The sequence below is a fragment of the Capricornis sumatraensis genome, chromosome 8 (genome assembly GCF_032405125.1).
Source record: "Capricornis sumatraensis isolate serow.1 chromosome 8, serow.2, whole genome shotgun sequence".
NCBI classification, from domain to species: Eukaryota; Metazoa; Chordata; class Mammalia; order Artiodactyla; family Bovidae; genus Capricornis; species Capricornis sumatraensis.
In genome coordinates, this window is record NC_091076.1 from 17694222 (window position 1) to 17719484 (window position 25263).

A 25263-nucleotide genomic window follows, 5' to 3' on the forward strand; every position below is an offset into this window, starting at 1 on the left:
CAGTGGAGCGGAGCTGTGGTCAGTGCTGACGTCCAGTCCAGCCCCACTGGCCAGACCCGAGCTGCCCCTCTGTAGGCAGGTATGTGGGGTGGGGCATCTCGGGTCTGGGAGGATGGCCAGACCTGCTGGACTTGGCCCCGTGGGAAGCAGCTCTTTGCTCTCCCAGAACTCTAAGGGGAGTGGAAGGATCCTGCCGGGAACCAGATCCCTGGAGGCAGCATCTCAAAGCCAGGGGCCTCCCGAGACCCACATGCGGCCCTCCAGCACCTTCTCAACCTGCAGGGGGCGGCCGTCCTTGTTCCACTTGACCACAGTGGCCGGCGGCTCTGCATCCACGGGGCAGCGGATGTAGCCGTGAATCCCCACGGGCACGTAGATCACAGGGGGCATGTTGAGGACTCGGGCTGGGTCTGCAGGAGCGGGAGTTGGGGCAAGCAGGGGTGAGAAGGCACAGCAGGGGCCGAGCCACCCCACAGCCCAGGGCCCAGCACTCTGTGCAGCACCAGGTGTGAGCCCAGTGGGGCCACAATACAACACGGCCCACCCCCAGGGCTGACCACCCAGAGGCCAGCACGGCCGTCCTGTTTGTCCAGTCCTGCATCCTTAAGAACCCCCTTCTGAATGCACCGAGGCACTGCCGCTCCTGCCCACCTGCAATTCCCCCCGAACACCTCTGTCTGCAGACTTGGTGGCCAGCAGGGACCCTCAGCACCCCAGCCCCCAGACCCCCAACCTTAAAGCCAGTGTCTGGCCACTCATAAGACCGGTAAGATGATAGCATCCCTCTCAAGTAGGCAGGACCCCAGGCCTTTCCGCTCCCCACACCCTCGGGACAAGGCTGCTTCTGTGCGCTCCCTCCCGCCTCGGTCTCCCGTGTGTGTAGCTGGGGTGCAGAGTTGGCCACGGAGCCTCTAGAAGGTTCTCGGGCGACAAGAGCAGCAGCCCCGCAACGCGGGTGAGTCATCACCCGGGGGCCACGCAGGAGAACGATCCAGAACTCCCCAGGAGGCGGTGGGGATGAATGGGCGGCTCTGTCAGCATCTGCAGCCCTTCGCCGAAGAGCATTACATAAATACCAGGCCGAGGTGTATATTTAGACATAGCTTCCTACTTTTGTATGGTGGAGTCTTTTTTTTCCCCCCTCCAAGGTTTTCAAAGGGTTTATGAATGGGAAATACTCTGAACACTGCTTTTTAGTAGAAATAAAGATCCTTGTCTCACCCACCTGAAAATCTCATTCCTTCCCCCCGCCCCGGATTCTCTTTGAAGGCAGGAAGGAGGTAAGAAAGGACAAGTGGGAGTGGGTGACGCGCTGGAAGGAGATGGGAAACCACGCTTCCCTGGCAGGCACGGCCGCAGCTGGACAGGAGTCCTCGTCCAGGCAGGTCAGGGTCCTCTGGGACCACTCCTACCAGCTCTGTGACTCTGTCTCTGCCCCTCTGTGCCCCATGACAGCAGATGGGATCTGCCCCACCAGGAGTCTGCAAAGGAGCCTCTTCCTCCAGCAGGTGTGGGTGGGACAGACCTGATGCCCCAGTCACACAGCTGTCCTGGGGCCTCACAGCTCTCAAGAACCTGGGACTCACAGGACAGCAGCTGAGAGTGATCCTCTGCTGTGGAAACTGGAGAGGAGACCTCTGACCCCACCAGCAGCAACACTGCACGAGAGCATGAGGCCAGCACTCGGGCAGCCCCCCACCAGGCCTCTGCTCTGCTAGCCTCCTGGGTCACCAGCTGTTCTGCTCACATCCTCAGCGCAGACACCGCCTCCAGGCCCTCTCCAGACAGTCACACTTTCGCCTGCCTGCCCCTCCATGCTGTGGGGGAGCCTGGTTCTCCCACACGAGCCGTCAAGTGATGGAGTGCCTGTCATCTACCACATCAAGAGGGGCCCGTGTTGCCTGAGTGACAGAACCATCAACCAATCAGGAGGGAGGAACAAGCCCTCATCATACATCCTCTCCCCACCACAACCAGCAAGCTGAACAATGCTGCACAGAAGCCCTTGGCCGCTCTGGGTCTCAGGCAGACCCAAGAGCCGCAGAGGGAAGGCCCAGAGGGACCTGGTGCTGGCAGGAGTGGATGAGCCACTGGGAGAGGGCCTGTGCCCCTCGCCGACACAGCGGGGGAGCAGAGAGCTGGCAGGACAGTCGCCCCACCAGGTGTGAGCCACACACCCTCAGATAGTGACAAAAAGCACCTCACTCCAGGTGCAGACAGAGGAGCTGGCTGGCACCGGCACGAGGACAGTGTCCAGAAGGCCAGCCTGGCCCTGAGCCCAGCCAGGGTGAGGCCGGCGGGATGGATCAGTGGACAGGGACAACCGCATGGCCAGAAGAAGGACCCAGAGCGGGCTCCGTTCAACTGCACTAACTAACCAGCCCCGGTCGGGCCTCCTCCAGGGCTGACCCCCTCCCTCGCCCCGGCCCCTCCTCTGCCCACCTTCCCTGAGGCAGCCCTCCCGTCCCCAGCATGGCCAGTGCGCCCACTCACACTGCACAGTGAGGTACGCCGAGGCCGAGGGCGAGCGCCCCAGGCTGTTGCTGGGCACGCAGGTGTACTTCCCCGCGTCCTCCGGCTTCACCCGGAAGATGATCAGGGTCCCATCGATGAGGATCCGCACCCGCAGCTTCAGGTCACTGCAGGGACACAGGACACATGGAGGAGAGGGTCTTCCATGCAATGCCAGGGCAGTGTGCCCATGAGTCCTCCCCATGGCTGATGCGTGGGATAGGCGCCCCCCACACTGACACTGGTCTCAGCGCACGGAGCACAGGAAGGGGACCCCAGCCCACCCTCCCATCCCAACCAGCTCCCTGAGCCCATAGGCAGTCTCTGCTGGGAAGCCTCACCCCCGGGAGGGCTCTGGGCAGAGCATGCACTCACTTCTGGAAGTAGACGTTCTCATCCTGCCAGTACCAGGTGTAGGTGAGGTTGCCGGGGTAGGCCTCCGCCCGGCAGGTGAGCAGTGCATCCTGGGAGATGTTGACAGTGATGTTCTCAGGAGGGGAGACGATGAAGGGAGGCCCTGGGGGACAGGGACAAATGTGACCTCTCCTGGGGGGAAGGGACCACAGCACCAGCTGCCAGGGGGTTCTGCTCCCTCGGAAGGGGGCGCCACTAGCCCCAGGAGGGACCAGGCCGGCAGTGGTCCAGAAGCAAGCAGCACAACTGAGCAGTTGTCATGGAGACGCATCCAGCTGCTGCCTATGCTCAGGTTCTTACTCACCCTGCAGGTCCCAAGGATGCAAGGGGCCCAGAGGTGTGGCCGCACACAGCCCGTGGCAGACACCCACCCATGCACAGCCCCTCTGCCAACCTGGCCCCCTGAATAGCCAACTAACCCCTCCATAGATACACACACACGGCAAGGAGAAAGGCCACTCTCTCGACCCACAGAAGGAACCGGCCTGCCTCTAGAGAAGTAAGACGCTGACCACAGGTGGAGGGGCGTCAGGAGAGGAGGGAGGAGAAGCAGAGGACACGGCTGGAGTTCCAGCAGCCCTGGTGCTGACTTTCCAGACACCCTGTGGATGTCACCTGCTCTCGCCCAAGTCAGGAGGCCGGGTGCAGCCACCCCCCGGCTCTCTCCAGAAGAGGTGGGGGAAGTGGAGCAGATGGACAGAGGCCACCCCTTCTGGGGGGCTCAGGGCCCCAGGCAGAGCATCGCAGGTGCTGACCCCACAGATGCCAGCCCTGACAAATGCCCTCCAGGTTATTTAAGCCTCTGGGGTTGGACTCAATTCAAACCTTTACTTATTAAGGCAGTCACCAGAGGATGGAGTCTGGTGGGGGAGGGGGCAGTCCTCCCCCGGGGAAGGTGGAGACACCGCAGGACACCACCTGGACATTCAGAGAAACCAGAAACCCAGTCGGCATGGCGCCTCCTGCCACCCCATGGGAGGGCCACTGAGGGCCACCAAGGGAGGCCACAATATGGGGATGAGACCCCACCCGGTTCCCCGCTATCCCCAGCTAAGCCATCCACACCCTGGGAAGACCCCCAGCTCAGTGGGGCCAGGACTCCCTTCAGGAGGCCTCACCTTGGACGAGCAGATGGGTGGTGTGCACCGCCTCCCCCTGGATGCTGTATGCGCGGCAGGTGTAGGCGCCTCTGTCCTCCCGACTGACCGACGTCACCGTCAGGCTGCCCTCACTCACCTGGAGCCAAGCAGATGGACTCAGCTCCCACCCTGGGCCCCACTGACGCCTTCTCAGGTGGAGGGGGCCTCGGGGCCTGTGCACTGGGGAACCTCCAAGGTCACAGGTACCGCCCAGTCACCCTGCCACCTCCAGCCCCACCTGCGCCTCCACAATGGTGAATTGGTGGCAGGACAGGAGGCAGGGGGCAGCCAGGAGGGGGTGCAGTGGCCCACAACAGACCCACACTCACCTGGTACTTGTTGCTAGCACCTAGGAGCGTCCCCTCCTTCAGCCAAGTGACAATGGGCTTGGGATTCCCAAAAGCTGTGCAGGTCATGGTGACGCTACCACCCTCCTTGGCCTCAATGTACTGAGGGGGTGTTTCTGTAAAGGTAGGAGGAGCTGCAAGAGACCCAAGGCACAGGGGGCTGATTAGCTGGCTGTCCCACACACAGCACCCTGCTGCGGGGCCCGTCCCACAAGTCCAGGGCACTCCTGGAGGAAGGGGGTAAGCAGGAGACAGGCTCTGTCCACCTGCCTTCTGGAAGGGAGACCTGGAACTCAACAGTCTGGCTGGATCCCAATTCCAAACTTTCTCTGTTGTATCCGCCTAATTCCAAATAAAGGACTGTTTGTCCAGCACCACAGGGTGCCTCAGAGGTGCCAGGGACAAGGGGATAAATGAGGCACCCATATACCTGCAGCCCTTCACACCTTGACCATCCAGAGACCCGTCTTTCTGTAACTCCAACCTAGCCAGGCCCACGGTTGCAGGCCATATACCATCTGAACCCCATCAGGCCTAAAGTGGATCACAAACCAGGTGACGTGGGATCACCTAGACCCTGAAGAAACAATCCTACATCTTCTCCCAGCCCAGCCATGACCACTCCCTCCCAAATTGCTCCCCCAGCACCCGCTTAGGAGTCCTGACTAAAATTCCACCCTGTTGAAACAATCAGCTTTTAACATACCCCATCTCATCTGTCGAAGCTGCTTTTAGAAGCCACCTGATCATCCTCAACCCTCTGGACAATCACCTGGGGTCTTCTGGCCCAGCCTGAGGGTCCACAACACCAGGCTGGGCCGGGACTTCTGACCTTGTCTCAAGGCTCCAAGCTCATGTCCAAAAGCTACTCACCCTGTAGCCCTGGGCTCAGCTATTCTGGGCTCTACCTAAAACTCTGTCCTCCACACTGATGGGAGGAATGATCCAGGTAGAGTCTGTGAGAGGATCTGGTAAAACGTAAAGCTACTGAATGGTGGTCATCTTGCCATACTGTCATCGCTGTTAGCTGCCCAGAGCTTCTGAGGCCCCAAGGAGAAGCTGTGAGAGGGGTCTCCTAGGAGGTAGCCTCGCCCCAGGCCCAAGCAATGTTAGGGGACATAGCTGTCCACCAGCCACCACACATCCCTCAAATCGACTCCAACACTCCAGCCTTCCTGTCTTTCTACAAGTGCCAAGAAATTCCATCCCTGGGACTGCTGCACCTGCCATCCCCCCTTCCTGGGCCATACTCACATCTCACCCTTCTGGTGCTTCTACATCTCTGCTAAAATGCCACCTCTGCCTCACCTGGTCAGCCGGTCGAGGAAGGCACTTGCTGCAGTCCTGTCCCCTGAGACAGTTTAAAGCACTTACGACCAAGTCTCCAGAGAACAGAGATCTCCGTAAATCCCAGTAATGTGCTCAGCTTTTAGCACAGCTCAGGTATGGAAGTGAGAGTTGCGCCATAAAGAAAGCTGAGCGCCGAGGAATCGATGCTTTTGAACTCTGGTGTTGGAAATGACTCTTGAGAATCCCTTGGACTGCAAGATCCAACCAGTGCATCCTAAAGGAAATCAGTCCTGAATGTTCATTGGAAGGACTGATGCTGAAGCTGAAGCTCCAATACTTTGGCCACCTGATGCAAAGAGCTGACTCATTGGAAAAGACCCTGATGCTGGGAAAGACTGAAGGCAGAAGAGGACGACAGAGGATAAGATGGTTGGATGGCATCACCGACTTGATGGACATGGGCAAGCTCCAGGAGCTAGTGATGGACAGGGAAGTCTGGCAAGCTGCAGTCCATGGGGTCACAAAGAATCAGACATGACTGAGCAACTGAACAGAACTGAAGTGGCAAGTTACAGAGTCTCAACAAATGGCTGAATGAACGGATGAATGCCATGAAATAGCTGCATGCCTGCAAGTGCACGTGCACACATACCAACACAAATGCAAACATAAAACTGAAGACAAGACGACGGTGAGGTGACCTTCTTCAACAATCTCCCCAGTGCTTCACTCGGTGTGGCCACAAAGGTGGCCACGACTGAAGGCCGGGTGACCGGGGAAGCGGTCTTCATCATGCACAACAAACATCTTTGAGAAAGTCAATCCTGCTGCTGCTGCTGCTAAGTCACTTCAGTCGTGTCTGACTCTGTGCGACCCCATAGATGGCAGCCCAGCAGGCTCCCCTGTCCCTGGGATTCTCCAGGCAAGAACACTGGAGTGCGTTGCCATTTCCTTCTCCAATCCTAACCCAACGTTAAACACACCAAAAGTGATGGTAAAACACATTCTGTGTTAGTTGCACAGTCATGTCCGACTCTTTGTGACCCCATGGACTACAGCCTGCCAGGCTTCTCTGTCCATGGAATTCTTCACAAGAATGATGGAGTGGGGAATCATTCCCATCTCCAGGGGATCTTCCCGACCCAGGAAACGAACCTGGGTCTCCTGCACTGCAGGCAGCTTCTTTAGCATCTGAGCCACCAGGGAAGCCCCAAAACACATTCTAAGCCCTTGCAAAGGGAACCTGGCTTCTGAGCCCCATACTGCCTCCTACCCTGGCCCATGAGCCCATCCTAGCAGAGTCCTGCTGCCAAGCCTGCTCTTGAACTACAGCTCACACAGCCTCGGCCTCTATTACCTCTGTGTCAAGCTTAAGGAAAAGATAATACAATAAATTATGTCCTGAAGTGACAAATTAATTACTAATTAGATAATTACTTTATTATTTAGGTGCTAATCAGGAAAGCACTTTGAACAATTTCAAGTTTTCAGGAAAATAATGGTTGACTCCCGACTATTTACTGGATTAGGTGTGAGCCTGCCAGCTGCATTTCCAGCTTAATTCTTCTTTTTTCACACATGCCCTATAATTAATCATGCAGGTTAGAAATAGGCTGGCCTCTCCTCCGAGCAGTTCACTGACAGAAAGCAAGGCCTGACTCGGCCTTTTCTAGTATTTCACATGCAATGAGGAAATAATTGGATTTGCTTCCTCCCAACTGGCCTTGAAGAAAACACAGAAGGAGAAGGAGACAACTTGTGATTCTAATTCTTCATTTTCCCAGGGTGATCCCGGTCAGAAATGCCTGACAAGAAACATTCTAGGTTGGAAGAAATGCAATGTTTGTGCTCCAGACTCTTTCCTTCAATAAGGGAAGTGTTTACTCTAGAAGAAACCTCAGAATGCAGGAGGAGGGAGGGAGGAAGAGAGGGTGAGGTCGCTCACCTTGGGAGCAGGGCCCTGGTAGGGAAAGCATTCCATGAGGAGCTGAGCTCCGGTGCTAAAGCCTGGCCCTTCATTCCAACAACCAACCCGGCTCCTGAAGGTGGCAGCTCTGCTTCCTCTGGGCCTCCGGGCACACTGTTCCCTCTGCCCTGAAACACCCTGCCAGCCTGACCCCCCGACCCCCCTCACCTGGTCAGCTCCGCTTCCCCAAAGGGTCTCTGCCCAGGGCTCATTTCCTCAGAGAAGTCCCTGTCCCTCATGCTCCCAAAGCTGTACTGCAGTCACCTGTGGACCTGACTGTCCCCTGATGATCCTTCAGAGCTCGGTCTGCACACCCCCAGAGCCTGCCGAGTGGACATTCAGGAACACACGTTGATCATGGGTCAATTCCCAAGGGCTCTTCGACCACCCAGGCCACCTCTGCCAGCCCGAGGCCCCTCCTGGGCTGCCCGACTTGGTCTTTCTCTCCCATGAGGGGGAGGGTGACCCGTATCCTGCACAGCATGACCCCCGCACAGCCGACGTTCCAAACGCGGCACCAGGCGTCTTCATCCGCAGCCCTTCCTTTAATCTTCACTACAGCCCTGCACACAGGCACGGTTCTTGGAAACAGAATAGTGAAGCTCCCCGAGGGGAGGTGGGTGTCCTGGCTCAGACAGCGGAAGAGGTGGCCTCACAACACAAGCCGAGTGTCGTCGGGCCGCGTTTCCTGCTGGTCCTCCCGCCTCCACTCCCTGGACAGGGCCCAGCGGCGACAGGAGGCAGGCAGGGCTGTGACGGCATCAGCCCGCCTCGAAAGACAGCACGAGAAAGCAGGCAGCGTGGGGGCTCTTGGCTCCGCGCTCCATCAGTGGTGCCATCAGTGGTAGGCTTACCTTCCTAATTACACTTTGCTTGGACTAATATTAAGCTGAGTTTTCATTCCCGGCACAGACAACAGCTGGCATTGAAAGGAAGTTGACTCAAAAGCTCACCGATAGTGGGGACACCCCACTCAAGGTTTAAAATAAACCCACCGTTGGTCTCTGGGGACTGACCGACAGGAGTCAGTTGCGTGCAGTGAGTCAGTAGCCTGGACCACTGCCCCAAGGCCACCACTCCTAGGTCTGTTTGGTCCCAGAGGCCAGTCTCAGGCTAAAACACTATTTCCCCAGGGCCCTTGATGGGTTTTCAGGGCAGAAGGTGCACAACCTGACCCAACCTCATGAGACAAGGCCAGTGGAAACTGGGAGCTCACAAGCCAGGACACTGACAGTTCCCTTCTGCTGAGCGTGGAACTCAGGGTCACAGACATCACACCCACAAGGACCTAAGCTGTGCCTGGGCGTCCAAAGCACACGTGCCGTTGAAGCCTCGACAACCAGCTTAGTACGCATGGCACGTGGCAGCTGAATACACTATGTCACAAACTGAATCAAGAGTAAAATAAAGCAAAGCAAAAACCCTGCTCCCCTCCACCATGGGGATCACTTCCTCTTCCATTTTCTCTGGGTTCCAGTGTCCCCAGCTCCTTGGGAATTTCCCCTCCCAAGGAAGGGCTCACAGGGGCACAGGGATCCCTCGGTCCCAGGAAAGACCCTGGCCCTGTGAGAGACCATCACCCTTCACCCTAGGAAGTAAGTACCCACTAGCATCGGAAGGGTTACCCTCCAGGCCGGGACCAGCAGGATTGCCACCCGGCCCTGGGTTTGTCCTGCTGCTGCCCATCAGTTGCAGCTCAATGGCTGGCTGACACTCAACGGTTACTCAGGCAAGTGGACTAAAGGAAGGCTCTAACAGGGGATCCCTGAAGAGGGTCTTCCTGCAGCTGCCCTAGAATCCACCCTGCAGATGCTCAACCCTCCCAGATTCCAGAACCCAGTTCCCACCCCATCCATGGTGACCGCCGTCTGCCAGGAGCTGCCCAGCCTCTGGGACTCCAGGACGACCAAGGGGCCAAGGGTGCAGCTGGTTTCTGACCAGTGGACCAGGCCAGGGTCTCCAGGAAGGCTGAGGAACTTGGCGCACAGCTGCACCAGGGTCTCCAGGGCAGGCTACAGTCAGGGGCTAAGTCCCAGGGGTGTGGGAAGAAGGCTCAAGCACACACAGGACACACACCAAACACGCTCGCATGCAGGCACACAACCCACACAGCGCTCACCGTGGATGGTGAGATGCACCCAGCTGCCGTTGTGGAAGGTGTCGTACTGCTGGTCGAGCAGGAGCACCTTGCACTCGTACCAGCCCTGGTCTTCGGCACGCACCTGCTCCAGCCGCAGGGATGCCTTGTCATGGAGGCTCGCACGGCCTGTGGAGAGGGAACAAGAGGGTCAGGGCAGGGCGCTGCCCCCTGCAGCCCCAGCCCCACAGGGACAGCCTCCCTCGACCCCAGCCCAGGGCAGGCAGGCCCAGCACAGGGCAGACCCAAAAGCCCTGCTCTCTCTGCCCACCAGCTGCACCAAGAAGGCTTCAGTTCCCTGCACCGTCCCATTCTCTAGGGGTGGAGGAGAGGAAGGAGCTCTGGTGAGGTGGGATAGGAGAGGATGAGAGGGCCTGGGGACCTCCGGCCAGGCTGAGCAACATCCTGTCCCAGGGGTCCCCGTGGCTGCCACGTCCAGCACCCTGTCTGTGTGGCTTCCCTACAGCGGCCAGGGTAGAGGCCACCAGGGACAGGGTGCTGACATCCCCTCCCAGTCCTGCCGCTGGGGCCAGAGAGCAGAGAGCACTGGTCCAGACAGAACCCAGCCCTGAGCTTGGCTAGAGTGGGGGTCGGCATGGGGGGTTGTGCGTAGCCTGAGAACGCAGAGCAGCTGGCAGATAGAGCACTGATCCATTCTGAGCCACCCTCCCTAACTCAGACCCCTTCCCCAGAGTGCCCTCCGGGTCCTCCCTCCGCCCGGCCTACTCCTCGTCCCAATGTCACGACCTCCTCTGCTTTCCTCCTTGTGTTTTTGACACTGGCAATCTGCCTACAAATCAGACAGTCCCAACCAACCAGGGCCGGAGAGACACAGACACAGGAAGACAGAGAGGGGCAGAGAGAGAGAGAGAAATAGAAGCTGACAAAAATGCAAGGCAGACCTCAGAGCCCAGAGGTAAAGATAAAACCCATGTCCTGCCAGCTTCCTCTCTTCCTTTAAACCCCAGAGCACATACACCCACACACACACCCGAGCACACACTCACACTGCCCCGTGCCCTCCTCCCTGGTGGGCAGGCCCTGGCAGTGACTCAGTGAGGCCCAACTGGCAGGAGTCGTTGCAGAACAAGACACGGGGCCAGGAGGAGGCAGAGCGGGTGCCCAGACGCTCCCTCCACCCGGGACGAGAGGCCCCAGCTTCAGAGCCAGAGGGAGGGAGTGGGCGAAGCCAGACAGAGCAAACCCCGTGGCTGCCTGCCGAGGCTCTGACTCAGCTGCTTCTGCTGAGCCGCCCTCCAGCCAGCCTCCTCTCCCACGCGGCGGGCTCTGGGCATCCCTTCTCCTCTGGCCTCCAGATCCACAGGGGCCCCTGCGGATCAGTAAGGCTGTTCAGGAAGCCCTGTGTCTGCCCCACCTCCTTGTCCCTCTCCTCTCGCCACTTAATTAAAACCTACCAGAGTGCAAAGGATGGGAGGACAGAGGCAGCGACTGGAAAACAGAGATAAGAGGCCCATCGGAAAGGACGAGAGGTTACAAGACACACGCAGGAGGGACAGGGCAGGGGCCCCCCCGGAGCCAGGCAGGAAGCTAGGGCAATGGGGCAGCCCTTACCTGCATATTCAGGGTCCACATGAGGCGGGTAGTAGCCGAACTTGATGAAGATGGGGATGGGCACCCCAAACTTGAACCACTCCACGACATAGGGCGGGGGCTGCCCCGTTACCGGGTGGACCACGTCGCATCGCAGGACCACGCTCTCGCCAGCCCTCGCGGTCACGAACTCGGGCTCCTCTCGCAGGCCGTGGGCACCTAGCAGGACAGCCACGTTGGGACACGGGAAAGGAGAGGCCAGGAGAGCCTGCCCGGCTGTCCCAGAAACCACCTCTGCCCTCCCAACCCTGAAGAGCGCAGCCCAACCATGCCTTTTCCCAGTGACACGCCTACCAGCTCTGAGGAGGGTGGCCATTGGGAAGGTGAAAGGGCCTCGGCCCCTCTGTGGACACCAAGGTCCGGGCAGGCACTGCAGCCAAGGGTGAATGGGGACCTCTTCTTGCACCAGGATGCTTCCTGCTAGAGCACAGCGGGAAGACTCGGAGACGGCATCCTCCCACGCCCCACCCCCAGCTCAGCCTGATGTTCACAGCACCAAACAAGAGCGTTCCACACAGAAGTGGGGAATCCCCAACAAGCTGAGCAGAGGCTGCTCCTGGCATCGCCAGAGGGAAAACCCCACCGGCCTGAGCTGGCCTCTCTGCCCCTCCTCCCTCTGCCCGCCAGCCAGGCCTGCCGCAGAGGAGGGAGTGGGAGGGGCCTCCATCCCTCCCGTGTACAAGCCCCAAGTCTATCAGCAGGAGAAGCCCCAGACACCACCATTCGGACCGCAAGATGCTGGGGACACAGGAGGGGGACCCTGGGGCCACTAACCTCAGCCAGCTAAGGGGATCACCCCTACCTGGCAGAGGACAAAGCATGTGGCTGGATAAGGCACTGACATCCTCCAGAAAGGGACTGGAAGGGATGGGAGGTGAGACAGGGAGAGGCCCACATCCCCCAGCCCCAGCCCCAGCCCCAGCGAGAATAGGTTAACCCAGTCTCCACCCCAGGCCTGCGGCCCCACCTCCAGCCTGACTCGGGCTGCCACACCAAAAGTCACCTTGTCCACCTTTGTTCCCAGTGAAAGAGCCCGCTGGGAGGCCCCTCCCCCCGCCTTCCCGCCCAGCACCCTCGCAACCCACCAGACCCCGCCCCTCCCCTCCAGAGCTGGCTGGGCCCCTCCAGGCAGCACCACGGACAGCGGCTGCTCCACTGAGGCTCTGGCCTGACTGTGAGCACACATCTGACCCCTGTGGGCTCCTGCCAGGCGCCTCTGTGTGGCTCTCCTTTGTGTCTCGGTGTATCTGGCTCTTTCTATGTATCTTTCTGTTTGGTTATGTCTCTCTCTCTCCAGTGTCTCTCCTGTATCCATCTCTCTCTGGTTCCTCCTCCATGTCTGTCTCTCTGTGTCTCTGTCTCTCTAGCTCCCACCCACATGGGTGATGCTGTCTACCTGCTCCCCTCCTTTGTGTGACTCTATCAGCGTGTGTTGGGGGGGTACATGTGGGGTTCCATTCGCCTATGCTGGGGAAGGGGTTTTGCTTTTCTGCTGCCTGGCCTCTGCGTGCTTGTGTGCTCTGCCTCTCCAGGTCCATGACTCTCCTTCTCTCCCTCCCGCTCCAGCTCCCTCTCCTCCTCCCGCAAATTGCGGAAGAAGGAGGAGGCAACCCTTCTGGAAGCTGATTGGCTACTGGTGACATCACTGTTTTCTAGAGAAAGAGCTAAGATCACAGAGTATTTTTGGAGCAGAGCACAGTGTTGCCCTCACCTGCCTGAGGCCCCAGCAGGTTTCCCAACCCTCCCAGACCTGCTTTAGGCAAAAGCTAAATTCCAGCCCCTCAGGGAAAGTATAGCAGGTTCCTCCCAGCCCCCACCCCACCCCCTGGGGGCACCAGGCAGGGACTGGGCCTGCCTCACAGCACCCTGGCACAAAGGCTAACCCTGGGCCCTGGAGGGCTGGGCAAACAACAGACGTGTGCACATGAGTGCAATGTGTACACATGTACATGTACATGTGAGTGTGTAGACTTTGGAGAAAAGAAGAGGAAACACAGGAGCCAGGGCAAGAGGAGGGCATGCCTCCCAGGGGCGGCCACCTGGGACAGGGGGCAGGGTTGCTTGCCCTCCTCTCATAGAAAAGGTTCTGGAGGCTCTGGGAGGCAAGACCTTGACTGCTTTGTTCTCCGCACAGCAACTGGGCAACGAGGCGGCCTCTTCCACACCTGTCCAGGCTCAGGGCTGCGCACCCCACCTGAGACCCAGCCAGACCTGGGCCCCACCCCACAGCTCTTCCCACATTCCTCCACCAGAGACAGCAGCTGGAGGAAGACACGGAGAGACCAGCAGCACAGACACAGTGAGCAAAGCCAAAATAGACGGGCTTCCAGGATGAAGGCAGCGGAGTGGGAGGCCCTGTCCCAGCCCCCGCACTCAGGCCAGTCTTCCTGGCTTTCAGAATCCTAAAATATTTATCAGCTTTCCTCATCTCAACACACACACACACACACACACACACACACACACACACACACTCTGCGTGTGCTCTCACTCCATCACCCACGAGTACTTCCCCCTCAGCCTGAGCCTTTCTGAGCCAAAGCATGTCTAATAAAACACTTTCTCCAGAAAAGCTTGCTGCAAAAAAAAAGAAAAAAGTAAACAGGCTGGCAGCAGAGATGGAAGAGGGGTTTGATGGAGGAGAGAAATGCCTTCAAACCCAGGACACAGCCCAAGTCAAGAGCAAACGAGATTCCAGGGGCAAGAATGGAGACAGACGGTCAGGGTGTGAACAGACAGGCAGAGACAGAGAGAGAGGTCAAGGGCACCCAGGATTCTGCCAGGGACACAGAGACACAGGCCTTCAGAGGATGGAGAATCAGGAGAGTCAGGAGGGGACAGAGCCAGGCCCCAGGAGCAGCAGGGAGGAGGAAGGAGGGGGGAGGGGAAAGCAGGGATGGTGCCCAAAGTGGGAGGGCTGCAGGAGGGGAGGCCCCAGACCCCTCCCCACCACAGAGGCCTGCAGCAGCCTCAAGGGGACTCTGGCACCCGCAGGGTGAGCACCGCAGGGAGCAGGAGGTGTCCTGGATTCCACACACTCTTTTCAGAGATGGCAGGACCCAGCTATACCCGGAGGAGCAGAGCAAATCTGCACTTTGGGGTTTTGCCCAGTGCTCCCCGGTAGGGAGAGCAGACACAGGAGGAGGAGGTGCCCCGCGGTCTGGCTAACCTTTCCGAAAGCCCACAGGGTGCAGACCTCCTGCCCTCTGGGCCAGGTGGTGCCCAGCAAGTCGCCGGGTCCAGGGCTGCCCCTGGATCCCTGTGAGCACAGGACCACGAGCCCTCCACAGCCTGGCACAGCCCCCACCCCCACTCCCAAGCTGGAGCTCTTCCAGGGGCGGGGCTACGAGAGGAGAGGCAGCAGGACTGCAAAATCTGGTGGCAGCAGCCAAGGTCTGGGAACCAGGCAGGGAGGGCCAGCTGCCAGGCAAACCAGCCTCCTCTAGGTCACTACTACATACCAGGTCTTTGTGGGACCCCAACACCCATTTGACAAATGTACCACCATCTCGGTCTCACTGGTGAGCAGACTGGAGGGTCCCCTGGCTGGGCCAGTGGCCTGGGGCTGGGGATGGGGGGGCAGGGGCGGGGGGCAATTAGGTAGGGGCAGGTTCCAGCTGTCCTGTCTCCCCTTTGCCCCGACTTGCTCCCCGCCACGGGCGAGGTACCAAAACACAAGGCCCCTCCCACACTGACCCAAGAAGCAGCCCCCTCCACTCTGTTCCCTGAGTTGGAGGCCAGCCCCTCCACAGCGCACTCAGGACGGGTTCTCACAGCCAGACCCTGCAGTCCTGAACCCGAGAAGGCCAGAGGGGCAGACCTGGGTTAGTCGGCAGCTGTGGGTGCAGGGCTGAGCCCACTCTGCCAGGGACCCAGGAGCTCCGGCCCCGTCCAGCTGCGACACAGGGAGGCCTCCCCACCTCGGGGAGTGAGTACACGTCCCCAGGGAGGCTCCCCCCTTCCCCCGCCCCCTCGGGCACCAGACTCCCAAACCACAGGCCTGTTGTCTAATAATACCAGCGACAGCCACCGCCACCTCCATCTGCCAGCCTAAAAATAATCCCTGCTGAGTCCAAAACAGGCACAGCCCCCAATAGTCCCCCAGTCGCTCCTCGGTGACAAGCCAGGGGGTTCCAGGAGATCCCAGGAAGCTTGAATCGGGCTCCCCTGGGACGTCCTTTCCCCCTACCCGGGAGATGCAGGCTCAGAGGCTTGCATGAGGAAAGCAGAGGAGAGACTCCATACACATGTAGCCAAGTGTGAGATGGAAAAACAGCCATGCCCACATAAGACTGCACCCTGGGTGTCCTTTGCAGAAGGTGGGTGGGCCAGAGGTCACTGGGACATTCTGCCTCCAGCCAGGACCCCCACACCCTACCTAGGAGGTCCTTGGAGAAGTCCCCACTTTTTAAGGTCTCCCCGTAGCTATTCTTCTGCCCCCACTCCCCATCAACCTCTGAGGATAGGAGATCAGGTGAGCCCAAACTGGCCCTCCCGTCATCTAACAAGGCACTGGGAGAAGGACAGGACACCCTTCCTCTGTGGGTGCCTCTCCTCCCTAACTCTCTGGCCCAGGCAGCCCAGGAGGCAGCAGCTATTAGCCACCTTAATTTGCTCTCGGCTAGATTGTATTTCCAAGAGCCTGTTCCCCAGGAGCCACTGGCAGGAAGCAGTCAGTAATCCAACCTCCGCTCTGCTCCTGCAGCAGCTCCTCCGCAAAGAGGCCCAGCCACACCCACTCTGCCCACCGCTGGCACGGGCCTGGTCCAAGTGCCCCCAAGCTGAGCCAGGGAGGGCCTCGGGTGAGGCGCCAGGTGGACGCAAGTAAGAAGGGGATCGAAGCCCGAGTCTACTCACAATGAAGCGTCAGCACTCCCTACTCGGAAGCCGGAAAACCAGGACAGCAGCTCCTGCATGTTACCTGGACAGTGTATTACCTGCCACGGCCCAGCTGGCCAGGGGCCTGGACCAGGAGGGAGTTCGGGGGTGAGGGCGGGCAGAGGGTACCACCCAGTCATCGCCCTTTCAGAAGGACAGGCAGGCTGGCTGGGACCTTGCTTGTAGCCTGGCCCACAAGGAACTGTTCTCCAAAACTCTTCTGGAGGCCCTGACTCTGCTCACCAGTCTCCTGCTTAATCACGCAAGAGAGAACAGAAAAGCAGGAAGATTCCTAAGAAAAATAGGTCAGCTGCCTCAGGCAGGCTGAGCTGGCTCCCTTGGGCAGTGCCCCGGCAGGACCAGGCTACAAGCTGCCTCTGCACCCAGCTCCCACCCCCCAGGGACCAAGTCCCTTCTCCATTCGGGAGTCTGGGCTACTGGGTAGCCAAGGTCAGAGCCACCTCTTAGCAAGTCAGACCCGTCTTCTGCGTCCCCTGGCTCTGCCTGTGTGTCCCCCACTGAGGCTTTCTCTCAGAGCTCAGTCTCCCTTCAGCCCAGCCCCAGGGCCGAGCCTCCAACTTTGGGAGCTTCTGGGCTGTCCATACTCAGGTGTGGAGCAGAGGGTGGGAAAAGCCGGGCGTCTGCTCCAAGTCTAGCCTCACTGCCACCCACGGCCATCAGCAATCAGACAGGAAAGATGCCCCACCTCGCGCCTGGAGACTCTGGGTCTCCTGTCTGCTACATTCATGTGCATACGCATACACACAGTTGCGCACACAGGCAGGCACACACACACAGATGTGTGCAGGCACTTCTAGCAGCTACCACCGATGATGGCTCTTTCCACAGTTCGCATTCACTCTCTCACACAAACTGCTTTACCCATCACCAGGCACAGACAGGAGAGAGCGGCCCTGGGACCCTGGCCTAGCCCAAGGAGGCACAGGACTGGAGGGGGCTGGGGAGCGGGGGAGGGAGTGCGGCTCTCCCTATGGGCCAGGTCCACTCCCACCCCCTCAGTGCAGCAAGGCCCTGACAGCTAGGCCTGAGGCAGAGAGATCTGAGGATGGAGAGCACAGGGCTCAGAGCCAGGAGAGGCCAGCCAGAGAGAGGCTGGAGTTCAGCATCTCCCAGCCAGGCAGCCTCTGCTCCTTTGCGTAACTGGATCCTAGCTTTCTGTCTCAGAACCTCAAACCTGAAACCACCACCAGCCCTGGGACTGGCAGCTCCAGGTCAGCACACAAGACGAGCTTGGGGCCAGCAGCTGAAAGCTGACTCTTCCCACACATCCCCTCCTCAGCTTCTCCCAAACGCATGCTGCCAGACACACCCCTGCCTGCCTCCAGCCGCGGGTGCTGGGGACACAAACACGCATGCCACGTCCTGAGCCAAGTCCCGCTCAGCTGAGAGGCTGCCTGTGGGGGTATCTCTAGCAGATTCCAGACCTAAATGCCCTCCCTCGTGCCTTCACCACCAAAGGGAGGGAGGGAAGGCCAGGCTGAGAGCAGAGGGCATTAGTCCAGCTACCAGCACTGTCCGGGTTAGAACCCGCTTTATCTGGGGACAGCAGTAAGCCAGGCACAGAATCTGTGGTCCACAAGAAGAGGCAGCCTTGGCGATAGAGGCCGGGGCCCTCCGCACCAGTTTGCTCAGAGAAGGCCTCAGACGCAGACTCCACTCACCACCTTCCAGGCTCTCTGCACGCCCTCCCCAGCCTCCACACTGCCCCCAGACACACAGGATTCAAGCCCACCCCTCTCTCTGTCCCAAGCCTTTCGCTCCTCTGCTGGAGCAACCCCTGCTCAGCCAGACCCTAAGACCAGCATCTCAAAGTCCCTCCCATCAAGAATCTCCTGGAAGTCACCTCTGCCAGTTAGAGAACAGCTGAGCTCTCACAGCAGCATCTGAAATGCTAGCCCGTCAGCCCATCTCCCATTCCTGGAGGCCGTAGAGATGATGCCTCCTGGGTATCCTGCAGCTTCTCCACCAGGTTCCAGCCACTGACACAACTCCAGTTCTGCAGATCTTTCAAAGGATTTCTGAGCAGCCCTCCACATCTCCCTGGGCAAGGTCAGCGGGGAAGGCAAACTTGGTTCTGGACAGAGGCAACTGTCTGAACTCTCCCTGAGGACATTCCCAGCTCCCAGTGCCCTGAACCATTCAGGGGAAAGAAATGGAACCAAGATCATCATCAGTTACTTACTCATGACTTAGCAACTAAACCACCACTACCACAGAACACTCAGCCAGCCCCTCATTTCTTCATGGCACTAATGTTCACAAATACCCCACAAGCTCATACTGTTGACCCCCAATAAGGCAAGTGACAATCAGAGAAGCAAAGCAATGTCTCCAAGGTCACAGGCCAGCAAGTAGCAGTGCTGGAACTTGAGTCCAGACCCTTTACCACCACACACAAGAGCCCCTAGGCTAAAAAGACACCCCCCTCCCCAAAACCCACAGGGATGGCAGGCAGGGGTTCATGTCCAGCCACCCCCGGCAGAAGGACCTCTCCATTCCCAGAAAGAAGTCAGAAGCTCCAGAACCAATAACCTTCAATGCTGGGAAGTCCTTCCTTCTGTCTGGCCCTTCTGTGTGCTGCTGTAATATAAGCACACATTTCCCTTGATTCTGTGCTGAAACTTGCAAAAAGTCCATCCTCCTCCCTGGACTTCTCAGGCTGGGATCCTATTTCAGAGCCTCCCTTCGACGTCTCTCTTTTATTCAAACATCCCAATACATCCTTTTGTGAGACAGTCCCATAGCAGGAATATACCACAAACTGAAGGAGAGGAGATGCTGGCATCAGAAGAGTACAAGGCAATAGAGAAGGGGCGAGCACTGAGGCTCGAGACAAGTTCTCAAGCGCAGCTCACCTCACACCCCCCACCCCACCCCACGAGCTTCTGGTCTGTTTCCCCACCTGACAATCCTGAGTTTTAAAACCACCCGGGGTCACACACCATATAATAAAATCACTCTTCTCTTGGCCTTCCTCTGCCTGTTTTCACACCCCCGCAAACACCAGCGAGACCGATCCCATTCCAGAAACTTTCCCAAATCACTCCCCCTCCCCCTACAAAGCCCCAGACAAGGTGAGCAAAGGGTCCTCCTGCGCGAGCGCGGCCGGGCGCTGGTTCTTCCGCTATGGGTTCTCCTACTGCTTGCTGTCCACCGGACGGTTCTCCCCGGAAGCCATCCTGGCCGGCCCTGGGGACCTGCCCGCAGCTGGGTCGTGTCTGCGCGCTGAACGTCGCGCGCTCAGAGTCCGGGCACCTCCAGCTTCCATAGCAGGGCGGAGAGCCGAGGTGCCACACAGAGGCGTGCGGGCCGCTCTGCGGTCTCCAGAGCAAGAGCCCGCGTGCTCACGCGCGCATCACCCAGCTCACTGGCTTCCCTCTGCCCGCTTCCCAGCTCAGACCGGAAACACAGAAAGAGGAAAACCTCCCTCCGCCCCGAGACGCGGCAGTGGAGACCCCCTCCCGTTGCTCTCGCCCACAGCAGCTGTGGCCAGCTGTAGCCGGCTGCGGCGCGCTCCCGGGGAACTTTTGCCCGGCCCAGGCCGGGCTCAGGTGCAGCAGAGCCGGACGCGGGCAGAGCCAGCCGAAGTCAGCTGCTCCTCAGAGCAAGCAAGAGACCCCGGCGCGGAACCAGCTCTTCTCTCGCGGCGCTCCGTGCGCCCCGCCCTGCGAGGGGATCCGATCTCCGGCTGCCGCGACGTGTGGTCCGGAGGGACTAGAGCCCAAGCCGAGCCCGCACCGGCTCCCCTGCGGACCGGTGGCACTGCGCGGAATCCAGCGTGCCGCAGCCAACCGAGGACCCGAAAACTCCCTGGCGGCAGAGTTGAGAAAGCCGCCGCCTCCCCAGCGCTCGAGGCGGCGGCTGCGCCCGCGAAGGGCACCGGGCGCGGCATTCGCGGCAAAGCCCTGGTGCCAAGGGTGGCGGCGTGGACCCTAGCCCGAGGCGTTCTCTCCGGAGCGCCGGCAGCCCGGGTTCAGGCCCTTCCCGCCTACCGCGGATACGGCCCCCCCGTTCCCCGCGATGCCCGGAGCGCGCTCGCCGGGAGGGCGCGGGCTCAGCAGGAGGACGGAGCCAAGATCCGCGAGAGGCGCAGGGGAGGGACGCTGCACTTCAACTCACCTTGAGCCGCAAGACCTCGGGCGCTGATCACACTTGCTATCAAAGTGGCCACATACCAAATCATAGTACTACCGCGCGCCAGCCAGGAGCCTCATCCTATCGCAAAGTGCCCCGCGCCGCCTACGCCCCGCGCCGGTGCTCTCGCGGCTCCTGCGGCTCCTGCAGCCCGGGCGGCCCGCTCCCCATCCCTCCGCGGATCCGCTCGGCTCGGCGCGAAGCCTCCCGCCCGGCGCAGCGGCACCTGCACTGGAGCCCGGGCGGAGCGCAGCCAGCGCCGCGGAGAAGCCCGGCCGCACCGCCCCGGGCCCGCCCCCGCTGCCCTCCCATTGGGCGCGGCCAGAGAGCCCCGGGTCCGATTGGCCAGTATGCATGCCAGTCGCGTCGAGGGGGGCGAGCCCATTCAAGGTGCGTTGACGTGTGGCAAGCCCAGAGCCGCAGAATCATGCGCATTGCTGGGGAGAAGGCGCTGCCGCGTCTCCGCTCGGCTCTGCTCCCTGCTCCCACTGCATGGCAAGTTTCTGGGAGAAGGAATGTGGCCGCCGGGCCGGCCAACGGGACCCTGGAGTCTCTGCTACACTGTAGGTCTGAGGGGTCGGTGCCCCCGCCCATCCAGGGAACCCAGCATCCGGTTTCCATCCAGCAAAAAGGCGTCCCGGGAGGACGGTGCTGATTCAGTGATGGGGAAACCCGGGAACAGCAGCCTGGGGAAGCTGAGAACGTCCTTCACTGGAGATCTTTTCAAAGGGGTCACGAGCTACCGCCACCTCCCCTCCTCCCTTCCACACTCGGCCACTCTTTCCTCCCCAGCGCACTCCTTGCCACCCAAACTTGAGATTACGTTAAGTTCCATCCAGCCTGAAGGCAGGGGGATGACTAAAATGACCTCTAAAAGTGGCTAAGATTTGGGGTGAGTCATTGGCTCAGCTGCAGGAGTGTCACGGGCCCCCCTCAGGAACACACGTGTGCACACTGCCACCCCCAGTGCGGGTCATAGTTGCTCATCGCCAGGAAGTCTCCACTTTGAGCAATGAAAGTGTTCCTTCTTCTTCTAAAAAGACTGCCTCCTCAAGCACAAGATTCCTCCCCCGTCCCCACCTGCCTGGGAGCCTGGCCCCATCTCAGCAGGAAGAAGCCAAGATGGATTTCGGGAGCAGCGTAGGGATCTGGGACAAGGGACCCAGGGAAGGGGAAGGTGGTCTTCTTATCTTTATAGAAGAGGATAAGGAGGAACCTAGAAGGTGTTCATATTTCTCAACCTCCCCCCTCCCCCCATTATAGTTGTATTTGCAGAAGAAGTAAACCAGCGTCATGGAAACATCTACAAACAGTCCCCTCACACCAGGGATCTGAGGCTGCAGTGAAGATGACCTTTCACAGAGTGAGAGCAGGGGTGAGATGGGGCTCAGTTCCCCAGGATGGGCAGCAAAGCGGGCTTAGGAAGGTCACCCTCGTCGCCATCACAAAGCACTTGTCAGCCACAAAGCACTGGCTCTAGCATATGAAGCCCAAAGGGGAAAAAAATGAGGGAAACTTGCTTGCAAGAAACACACACATACACACACACATTCCACACATGGAATGTGGCCTGAACATGGGAGGAACACCCTTCCCTGAAAGGTGGTGAGCCTCTTAGCTCACCACCAGCCAGGACATGGAAAGCTGGAAGGCCCCTTCCTGGCACAGCAGCAAATACACTGGGCAGTCTAGCACCTGGATGTAACCTGGAGAACCAGAACGCTTAAATGACCCCCTGCCCTGTCCAGCCACTCTAGTTACGAGATGTAACCTGCTCGTGCAGAGATGCCTCCCCCTGAGCCCTCACTTAAGGGTCTTTTTCTCTGCCAGGATGCCTTTCTTGGGGATGTGAAGTGAGTTGGAAGCTAATTTCCAGCCAGCATGCCCAAGAACTAGAGCTCCACCCTCAACGTATTCATGAACCCACGGTCCTAGGGCTTTGAGCCTCGCTAGGATCCACTTGGAGAACTGGCAATAACAGGATTCTCTTTTCAGAACCTCTAAGCATCTATCTGGCCTGAAGAGAAATGCTGGACCCCCAGGGCTGCCCATGTCCCTAGCCCTTTATAGGTATTAACATGGCCGAGTGGGAAATGTTCTTCTAGGGACCTGAAAGGTAGGGAAGGGGGTAAAGCCACTATCACCATCTTCTTGATTGTTTTTTCTTGGCCATTGGCTTTTTCCCACTTTGCATGGTAGTTTCTCGGAGAAGGCGATGGCACTCCACTCCAGTACTCTTGCCTGGAGAATCCCAGGGACAGGGGAGCCTGGCGGGCTGCCGTCTATGGGGTCACACAGAGTCGGACACGACCGAAGTGACTTAGCAGCAGCATGGTAGTTTCTACTAGGAAACTAAAATTGTCAAACTGAAAGGAAAAAGTAACACAAAGAGCTTAAGAGCGTGAGTTGAGTTGGGAAGGGGTTCAAAAGAACTATCTGAAAAGAAGACTTTCTTCTGGATAAATCCACTGGAAATGCAGTGGAAGAAGGGGGTGAGGGCAGAGAAGAAAGGGAGGAGAGCTGAGATTCAAAAGGAAAAAGTTAGCTTCATCATCAGATGTGTCTCAGATTTGGTTTCAGATCAGCTCAAAAGAGATACAGAGTATCGGATCACAGTGAGGAATGAGACTAAAGAAGTCTTTCCCTCTTGCCACACAGCTTATCTCCAGACCCAGGAAGGATGGGACACATCCAGTAATAGTCTCAAGGCGAGTGTGGACCCCAGCATCCAAGAGGGACATGAGGGAGGGTGTGAGCCACTCCCAGGATGTACACCACTCTCAGCGTACCTGGTTAGTTATCAGCATCTCTGATAATACAGATGTGTGATAATACCTTACATCAAGTAAGGGAATAGATGTCATCTCTCCCACATTTTGGAAATGCAGTATGCTAGTCTTATGGGTTTCTCCATGTAAAACCAGCTAGCCACCTATCCACACCTTCCCCTGGGCCCCTGGAGGATAAGTGTCTGCAAAAGCTTCAAGTCTAGGAGAAGAGGAGGCAGGGACTCCTTCTTCACGTCCGTGGAGCTGTAGGACTCAAAACCAGGAGTTCACTCACCCTGCTTGCTCAGTGGTTCCAGACCCCTTGGTGGAATCCTAGTGAGGATGTTCATCAGAGCAGGTACACAGTTAAGTACCCGAAAGGGTATTCATATCTCTATAGTCAGGGAACCATATCAATTTTCTTGCTATGCAAAAACCACCCCAGGGCTTCCCTGGTGGTCCAGTAGTTAAGAATTCACCTGCCAATGCAAGAGACACAGGTTCAATACCTGCTCTGGGAAGATCTCACATGCCACCAGGCAACTAAGCCCTGCCCCACGACTGCTGAGCCTATGCTCTGCAACATGAGAAGCCACTGCAATGAGAAGCCCATGCATCGCAACTTGAGAGTGGCCCCCACTCACTGCAACTGGAGAAAGTCTGCAAAAGCAATGAAGACCCAAAACAGCCAAAAATAAATAAATAAGTGGTTGTTGTTGTTTTTTTAATTCCAGAATGTAATGACTTATGATAGCTCAGTTGGTAAAGAATCCGCCTGCAATTCAGGAAACCCTGGTTCAATTCCTGGTTCAGGAAGATCCGCTGGAGAAGGGATAGGCTACCCACTCCAGTATTCTTGGGCTTCCATTGTGTCTCAGCTGGTAAAGAATCCACCCACAATACGGGAGACCTGGGTTTGATACGTGGGTTGGGAAGATCCCCTGGAGAAGGGAAAGGCTAGCCACTGCAATATCCTCGCCTGGAGAATCCCATGGACTGTATAGTCCATGGGGTAACAAAGAGTTGGACATGACTGAGCAACTTACACTCACTCACTCAAAACAAGAGTCATGTATTTGCTCACACACCTGCAGTTTGGGCAGGGCATGGTGGGGACATCTGACCAACCAGGTGAGGGAAACTGTGCTTTGTAGATGCTTACTCATATGATCAGCAAGTGATGCTGGCTGGCAGCCAGGGCTTGCAGGCAAAGAAGTGCAGTTCCCCTCCAGGTGAGCTTCCCCGTGGGTGCTTGGGCTTCCTCACAGCATGGTGGCTTGGTTCCCAGAGCTGGCATTCCAGAAGAACCAGGCAGAAGATGTACTTCCCTTATGTCCTTGCCCTGGAAGAAGCATAGCATCTCTTCCACTAGCGTCCAAACCTTGCTCTGATTCCAGGGCAGAGAATGTAGATCTCTCTCTCAATAGTAGTGGTGTCCATGGCTTCTGGGCTGGGAGGTCGTGCTGTATCCTCTGAGGGATGATACAGTTTGCTGTGAAAACAGTCTCCAAAGTCTAGCCAAAAATTACTCTGGAGGGAATCCCCAGAAAGAAAGGGTTTGTAGACAGACAGCATCTAGATCTTAGAATTTTCTCACTTGAATGCAAGCTGCCACACCAGTTCCAGGCACAGAGGGACAGAAGCCTAGACCGTTTGTGAAGCAAATTCTTTCACCTTGTTTTCTCTCAGTATGCCAGAGACCAGTCAGCATGTTTAAAAGAACTTGGAAGGAGAGAAGAAAATAAACAAAGGAAATTGGATTTCCGAAGTATAAATATCTCATCTTAAGATCTGATGCAGGAGGAGTGGGGGTGGGGGAAGCTTTGCAGGATCCTAGACGTTCTCATCATAAGAATTTTCCATCTCTGTTCAAAACGCTCACAGTTCTTCGTAGGCACCTGCAGCCTCCGGCCGCACATTGTTTTTCTGGACTTGAATAGCTACTCTAGCAGTCCACTTTGTCCTCTCCAAAAATAAATTCCTGGAGACTTTCCTTATTAAAACTCAAACTTCATTGTGATTCAAATTTCCCAGAATAGCCAGTGTT

At 58.0% G+C, this 25263-nt stretch overlaps 1 protein-coding gene across 1 annotated transcript in view; it reads right to left on the reverse strand.

Moving 5' to 3' along the window:
• Positions 1–20497, reverse strand: part of IGSF9B (immunoglobulin superfamily member 9B) — a 41867-nt gene extending 21370 nt beyond the window's left edge. The window contains exons 1-8 of the mRNA XM_068978856.1: positions 20434–20497; positions 11377–11574; positions 9787–9933; positions 4394–4545; positions 4044–4161; positions 2887–3028; positions 2494–2639; positions 268–410 (exon numbers count right to left, since the gene is read on the reverse strand). Of these exons, the coding sequence (XP_068834957.1) occupies positions 268–410; positions 2494–2639; positions 2887–3028; positions 4044–4161; positions 4394–4545; positions 9787–9933; positions 11377–11574; positions 20434–20497 (1110 nt within the window). The remainder of the gene's footprint in view (positions 1–267; positions 411–2493; positions 2640–2886; positions 3029–4043; positions 4162–4393; positions 4546–9786; positions 9934–11376; positions 11575–20433) is intronic.
• Positions 20498–25263: the final 4766 nt, after the last annotated feature.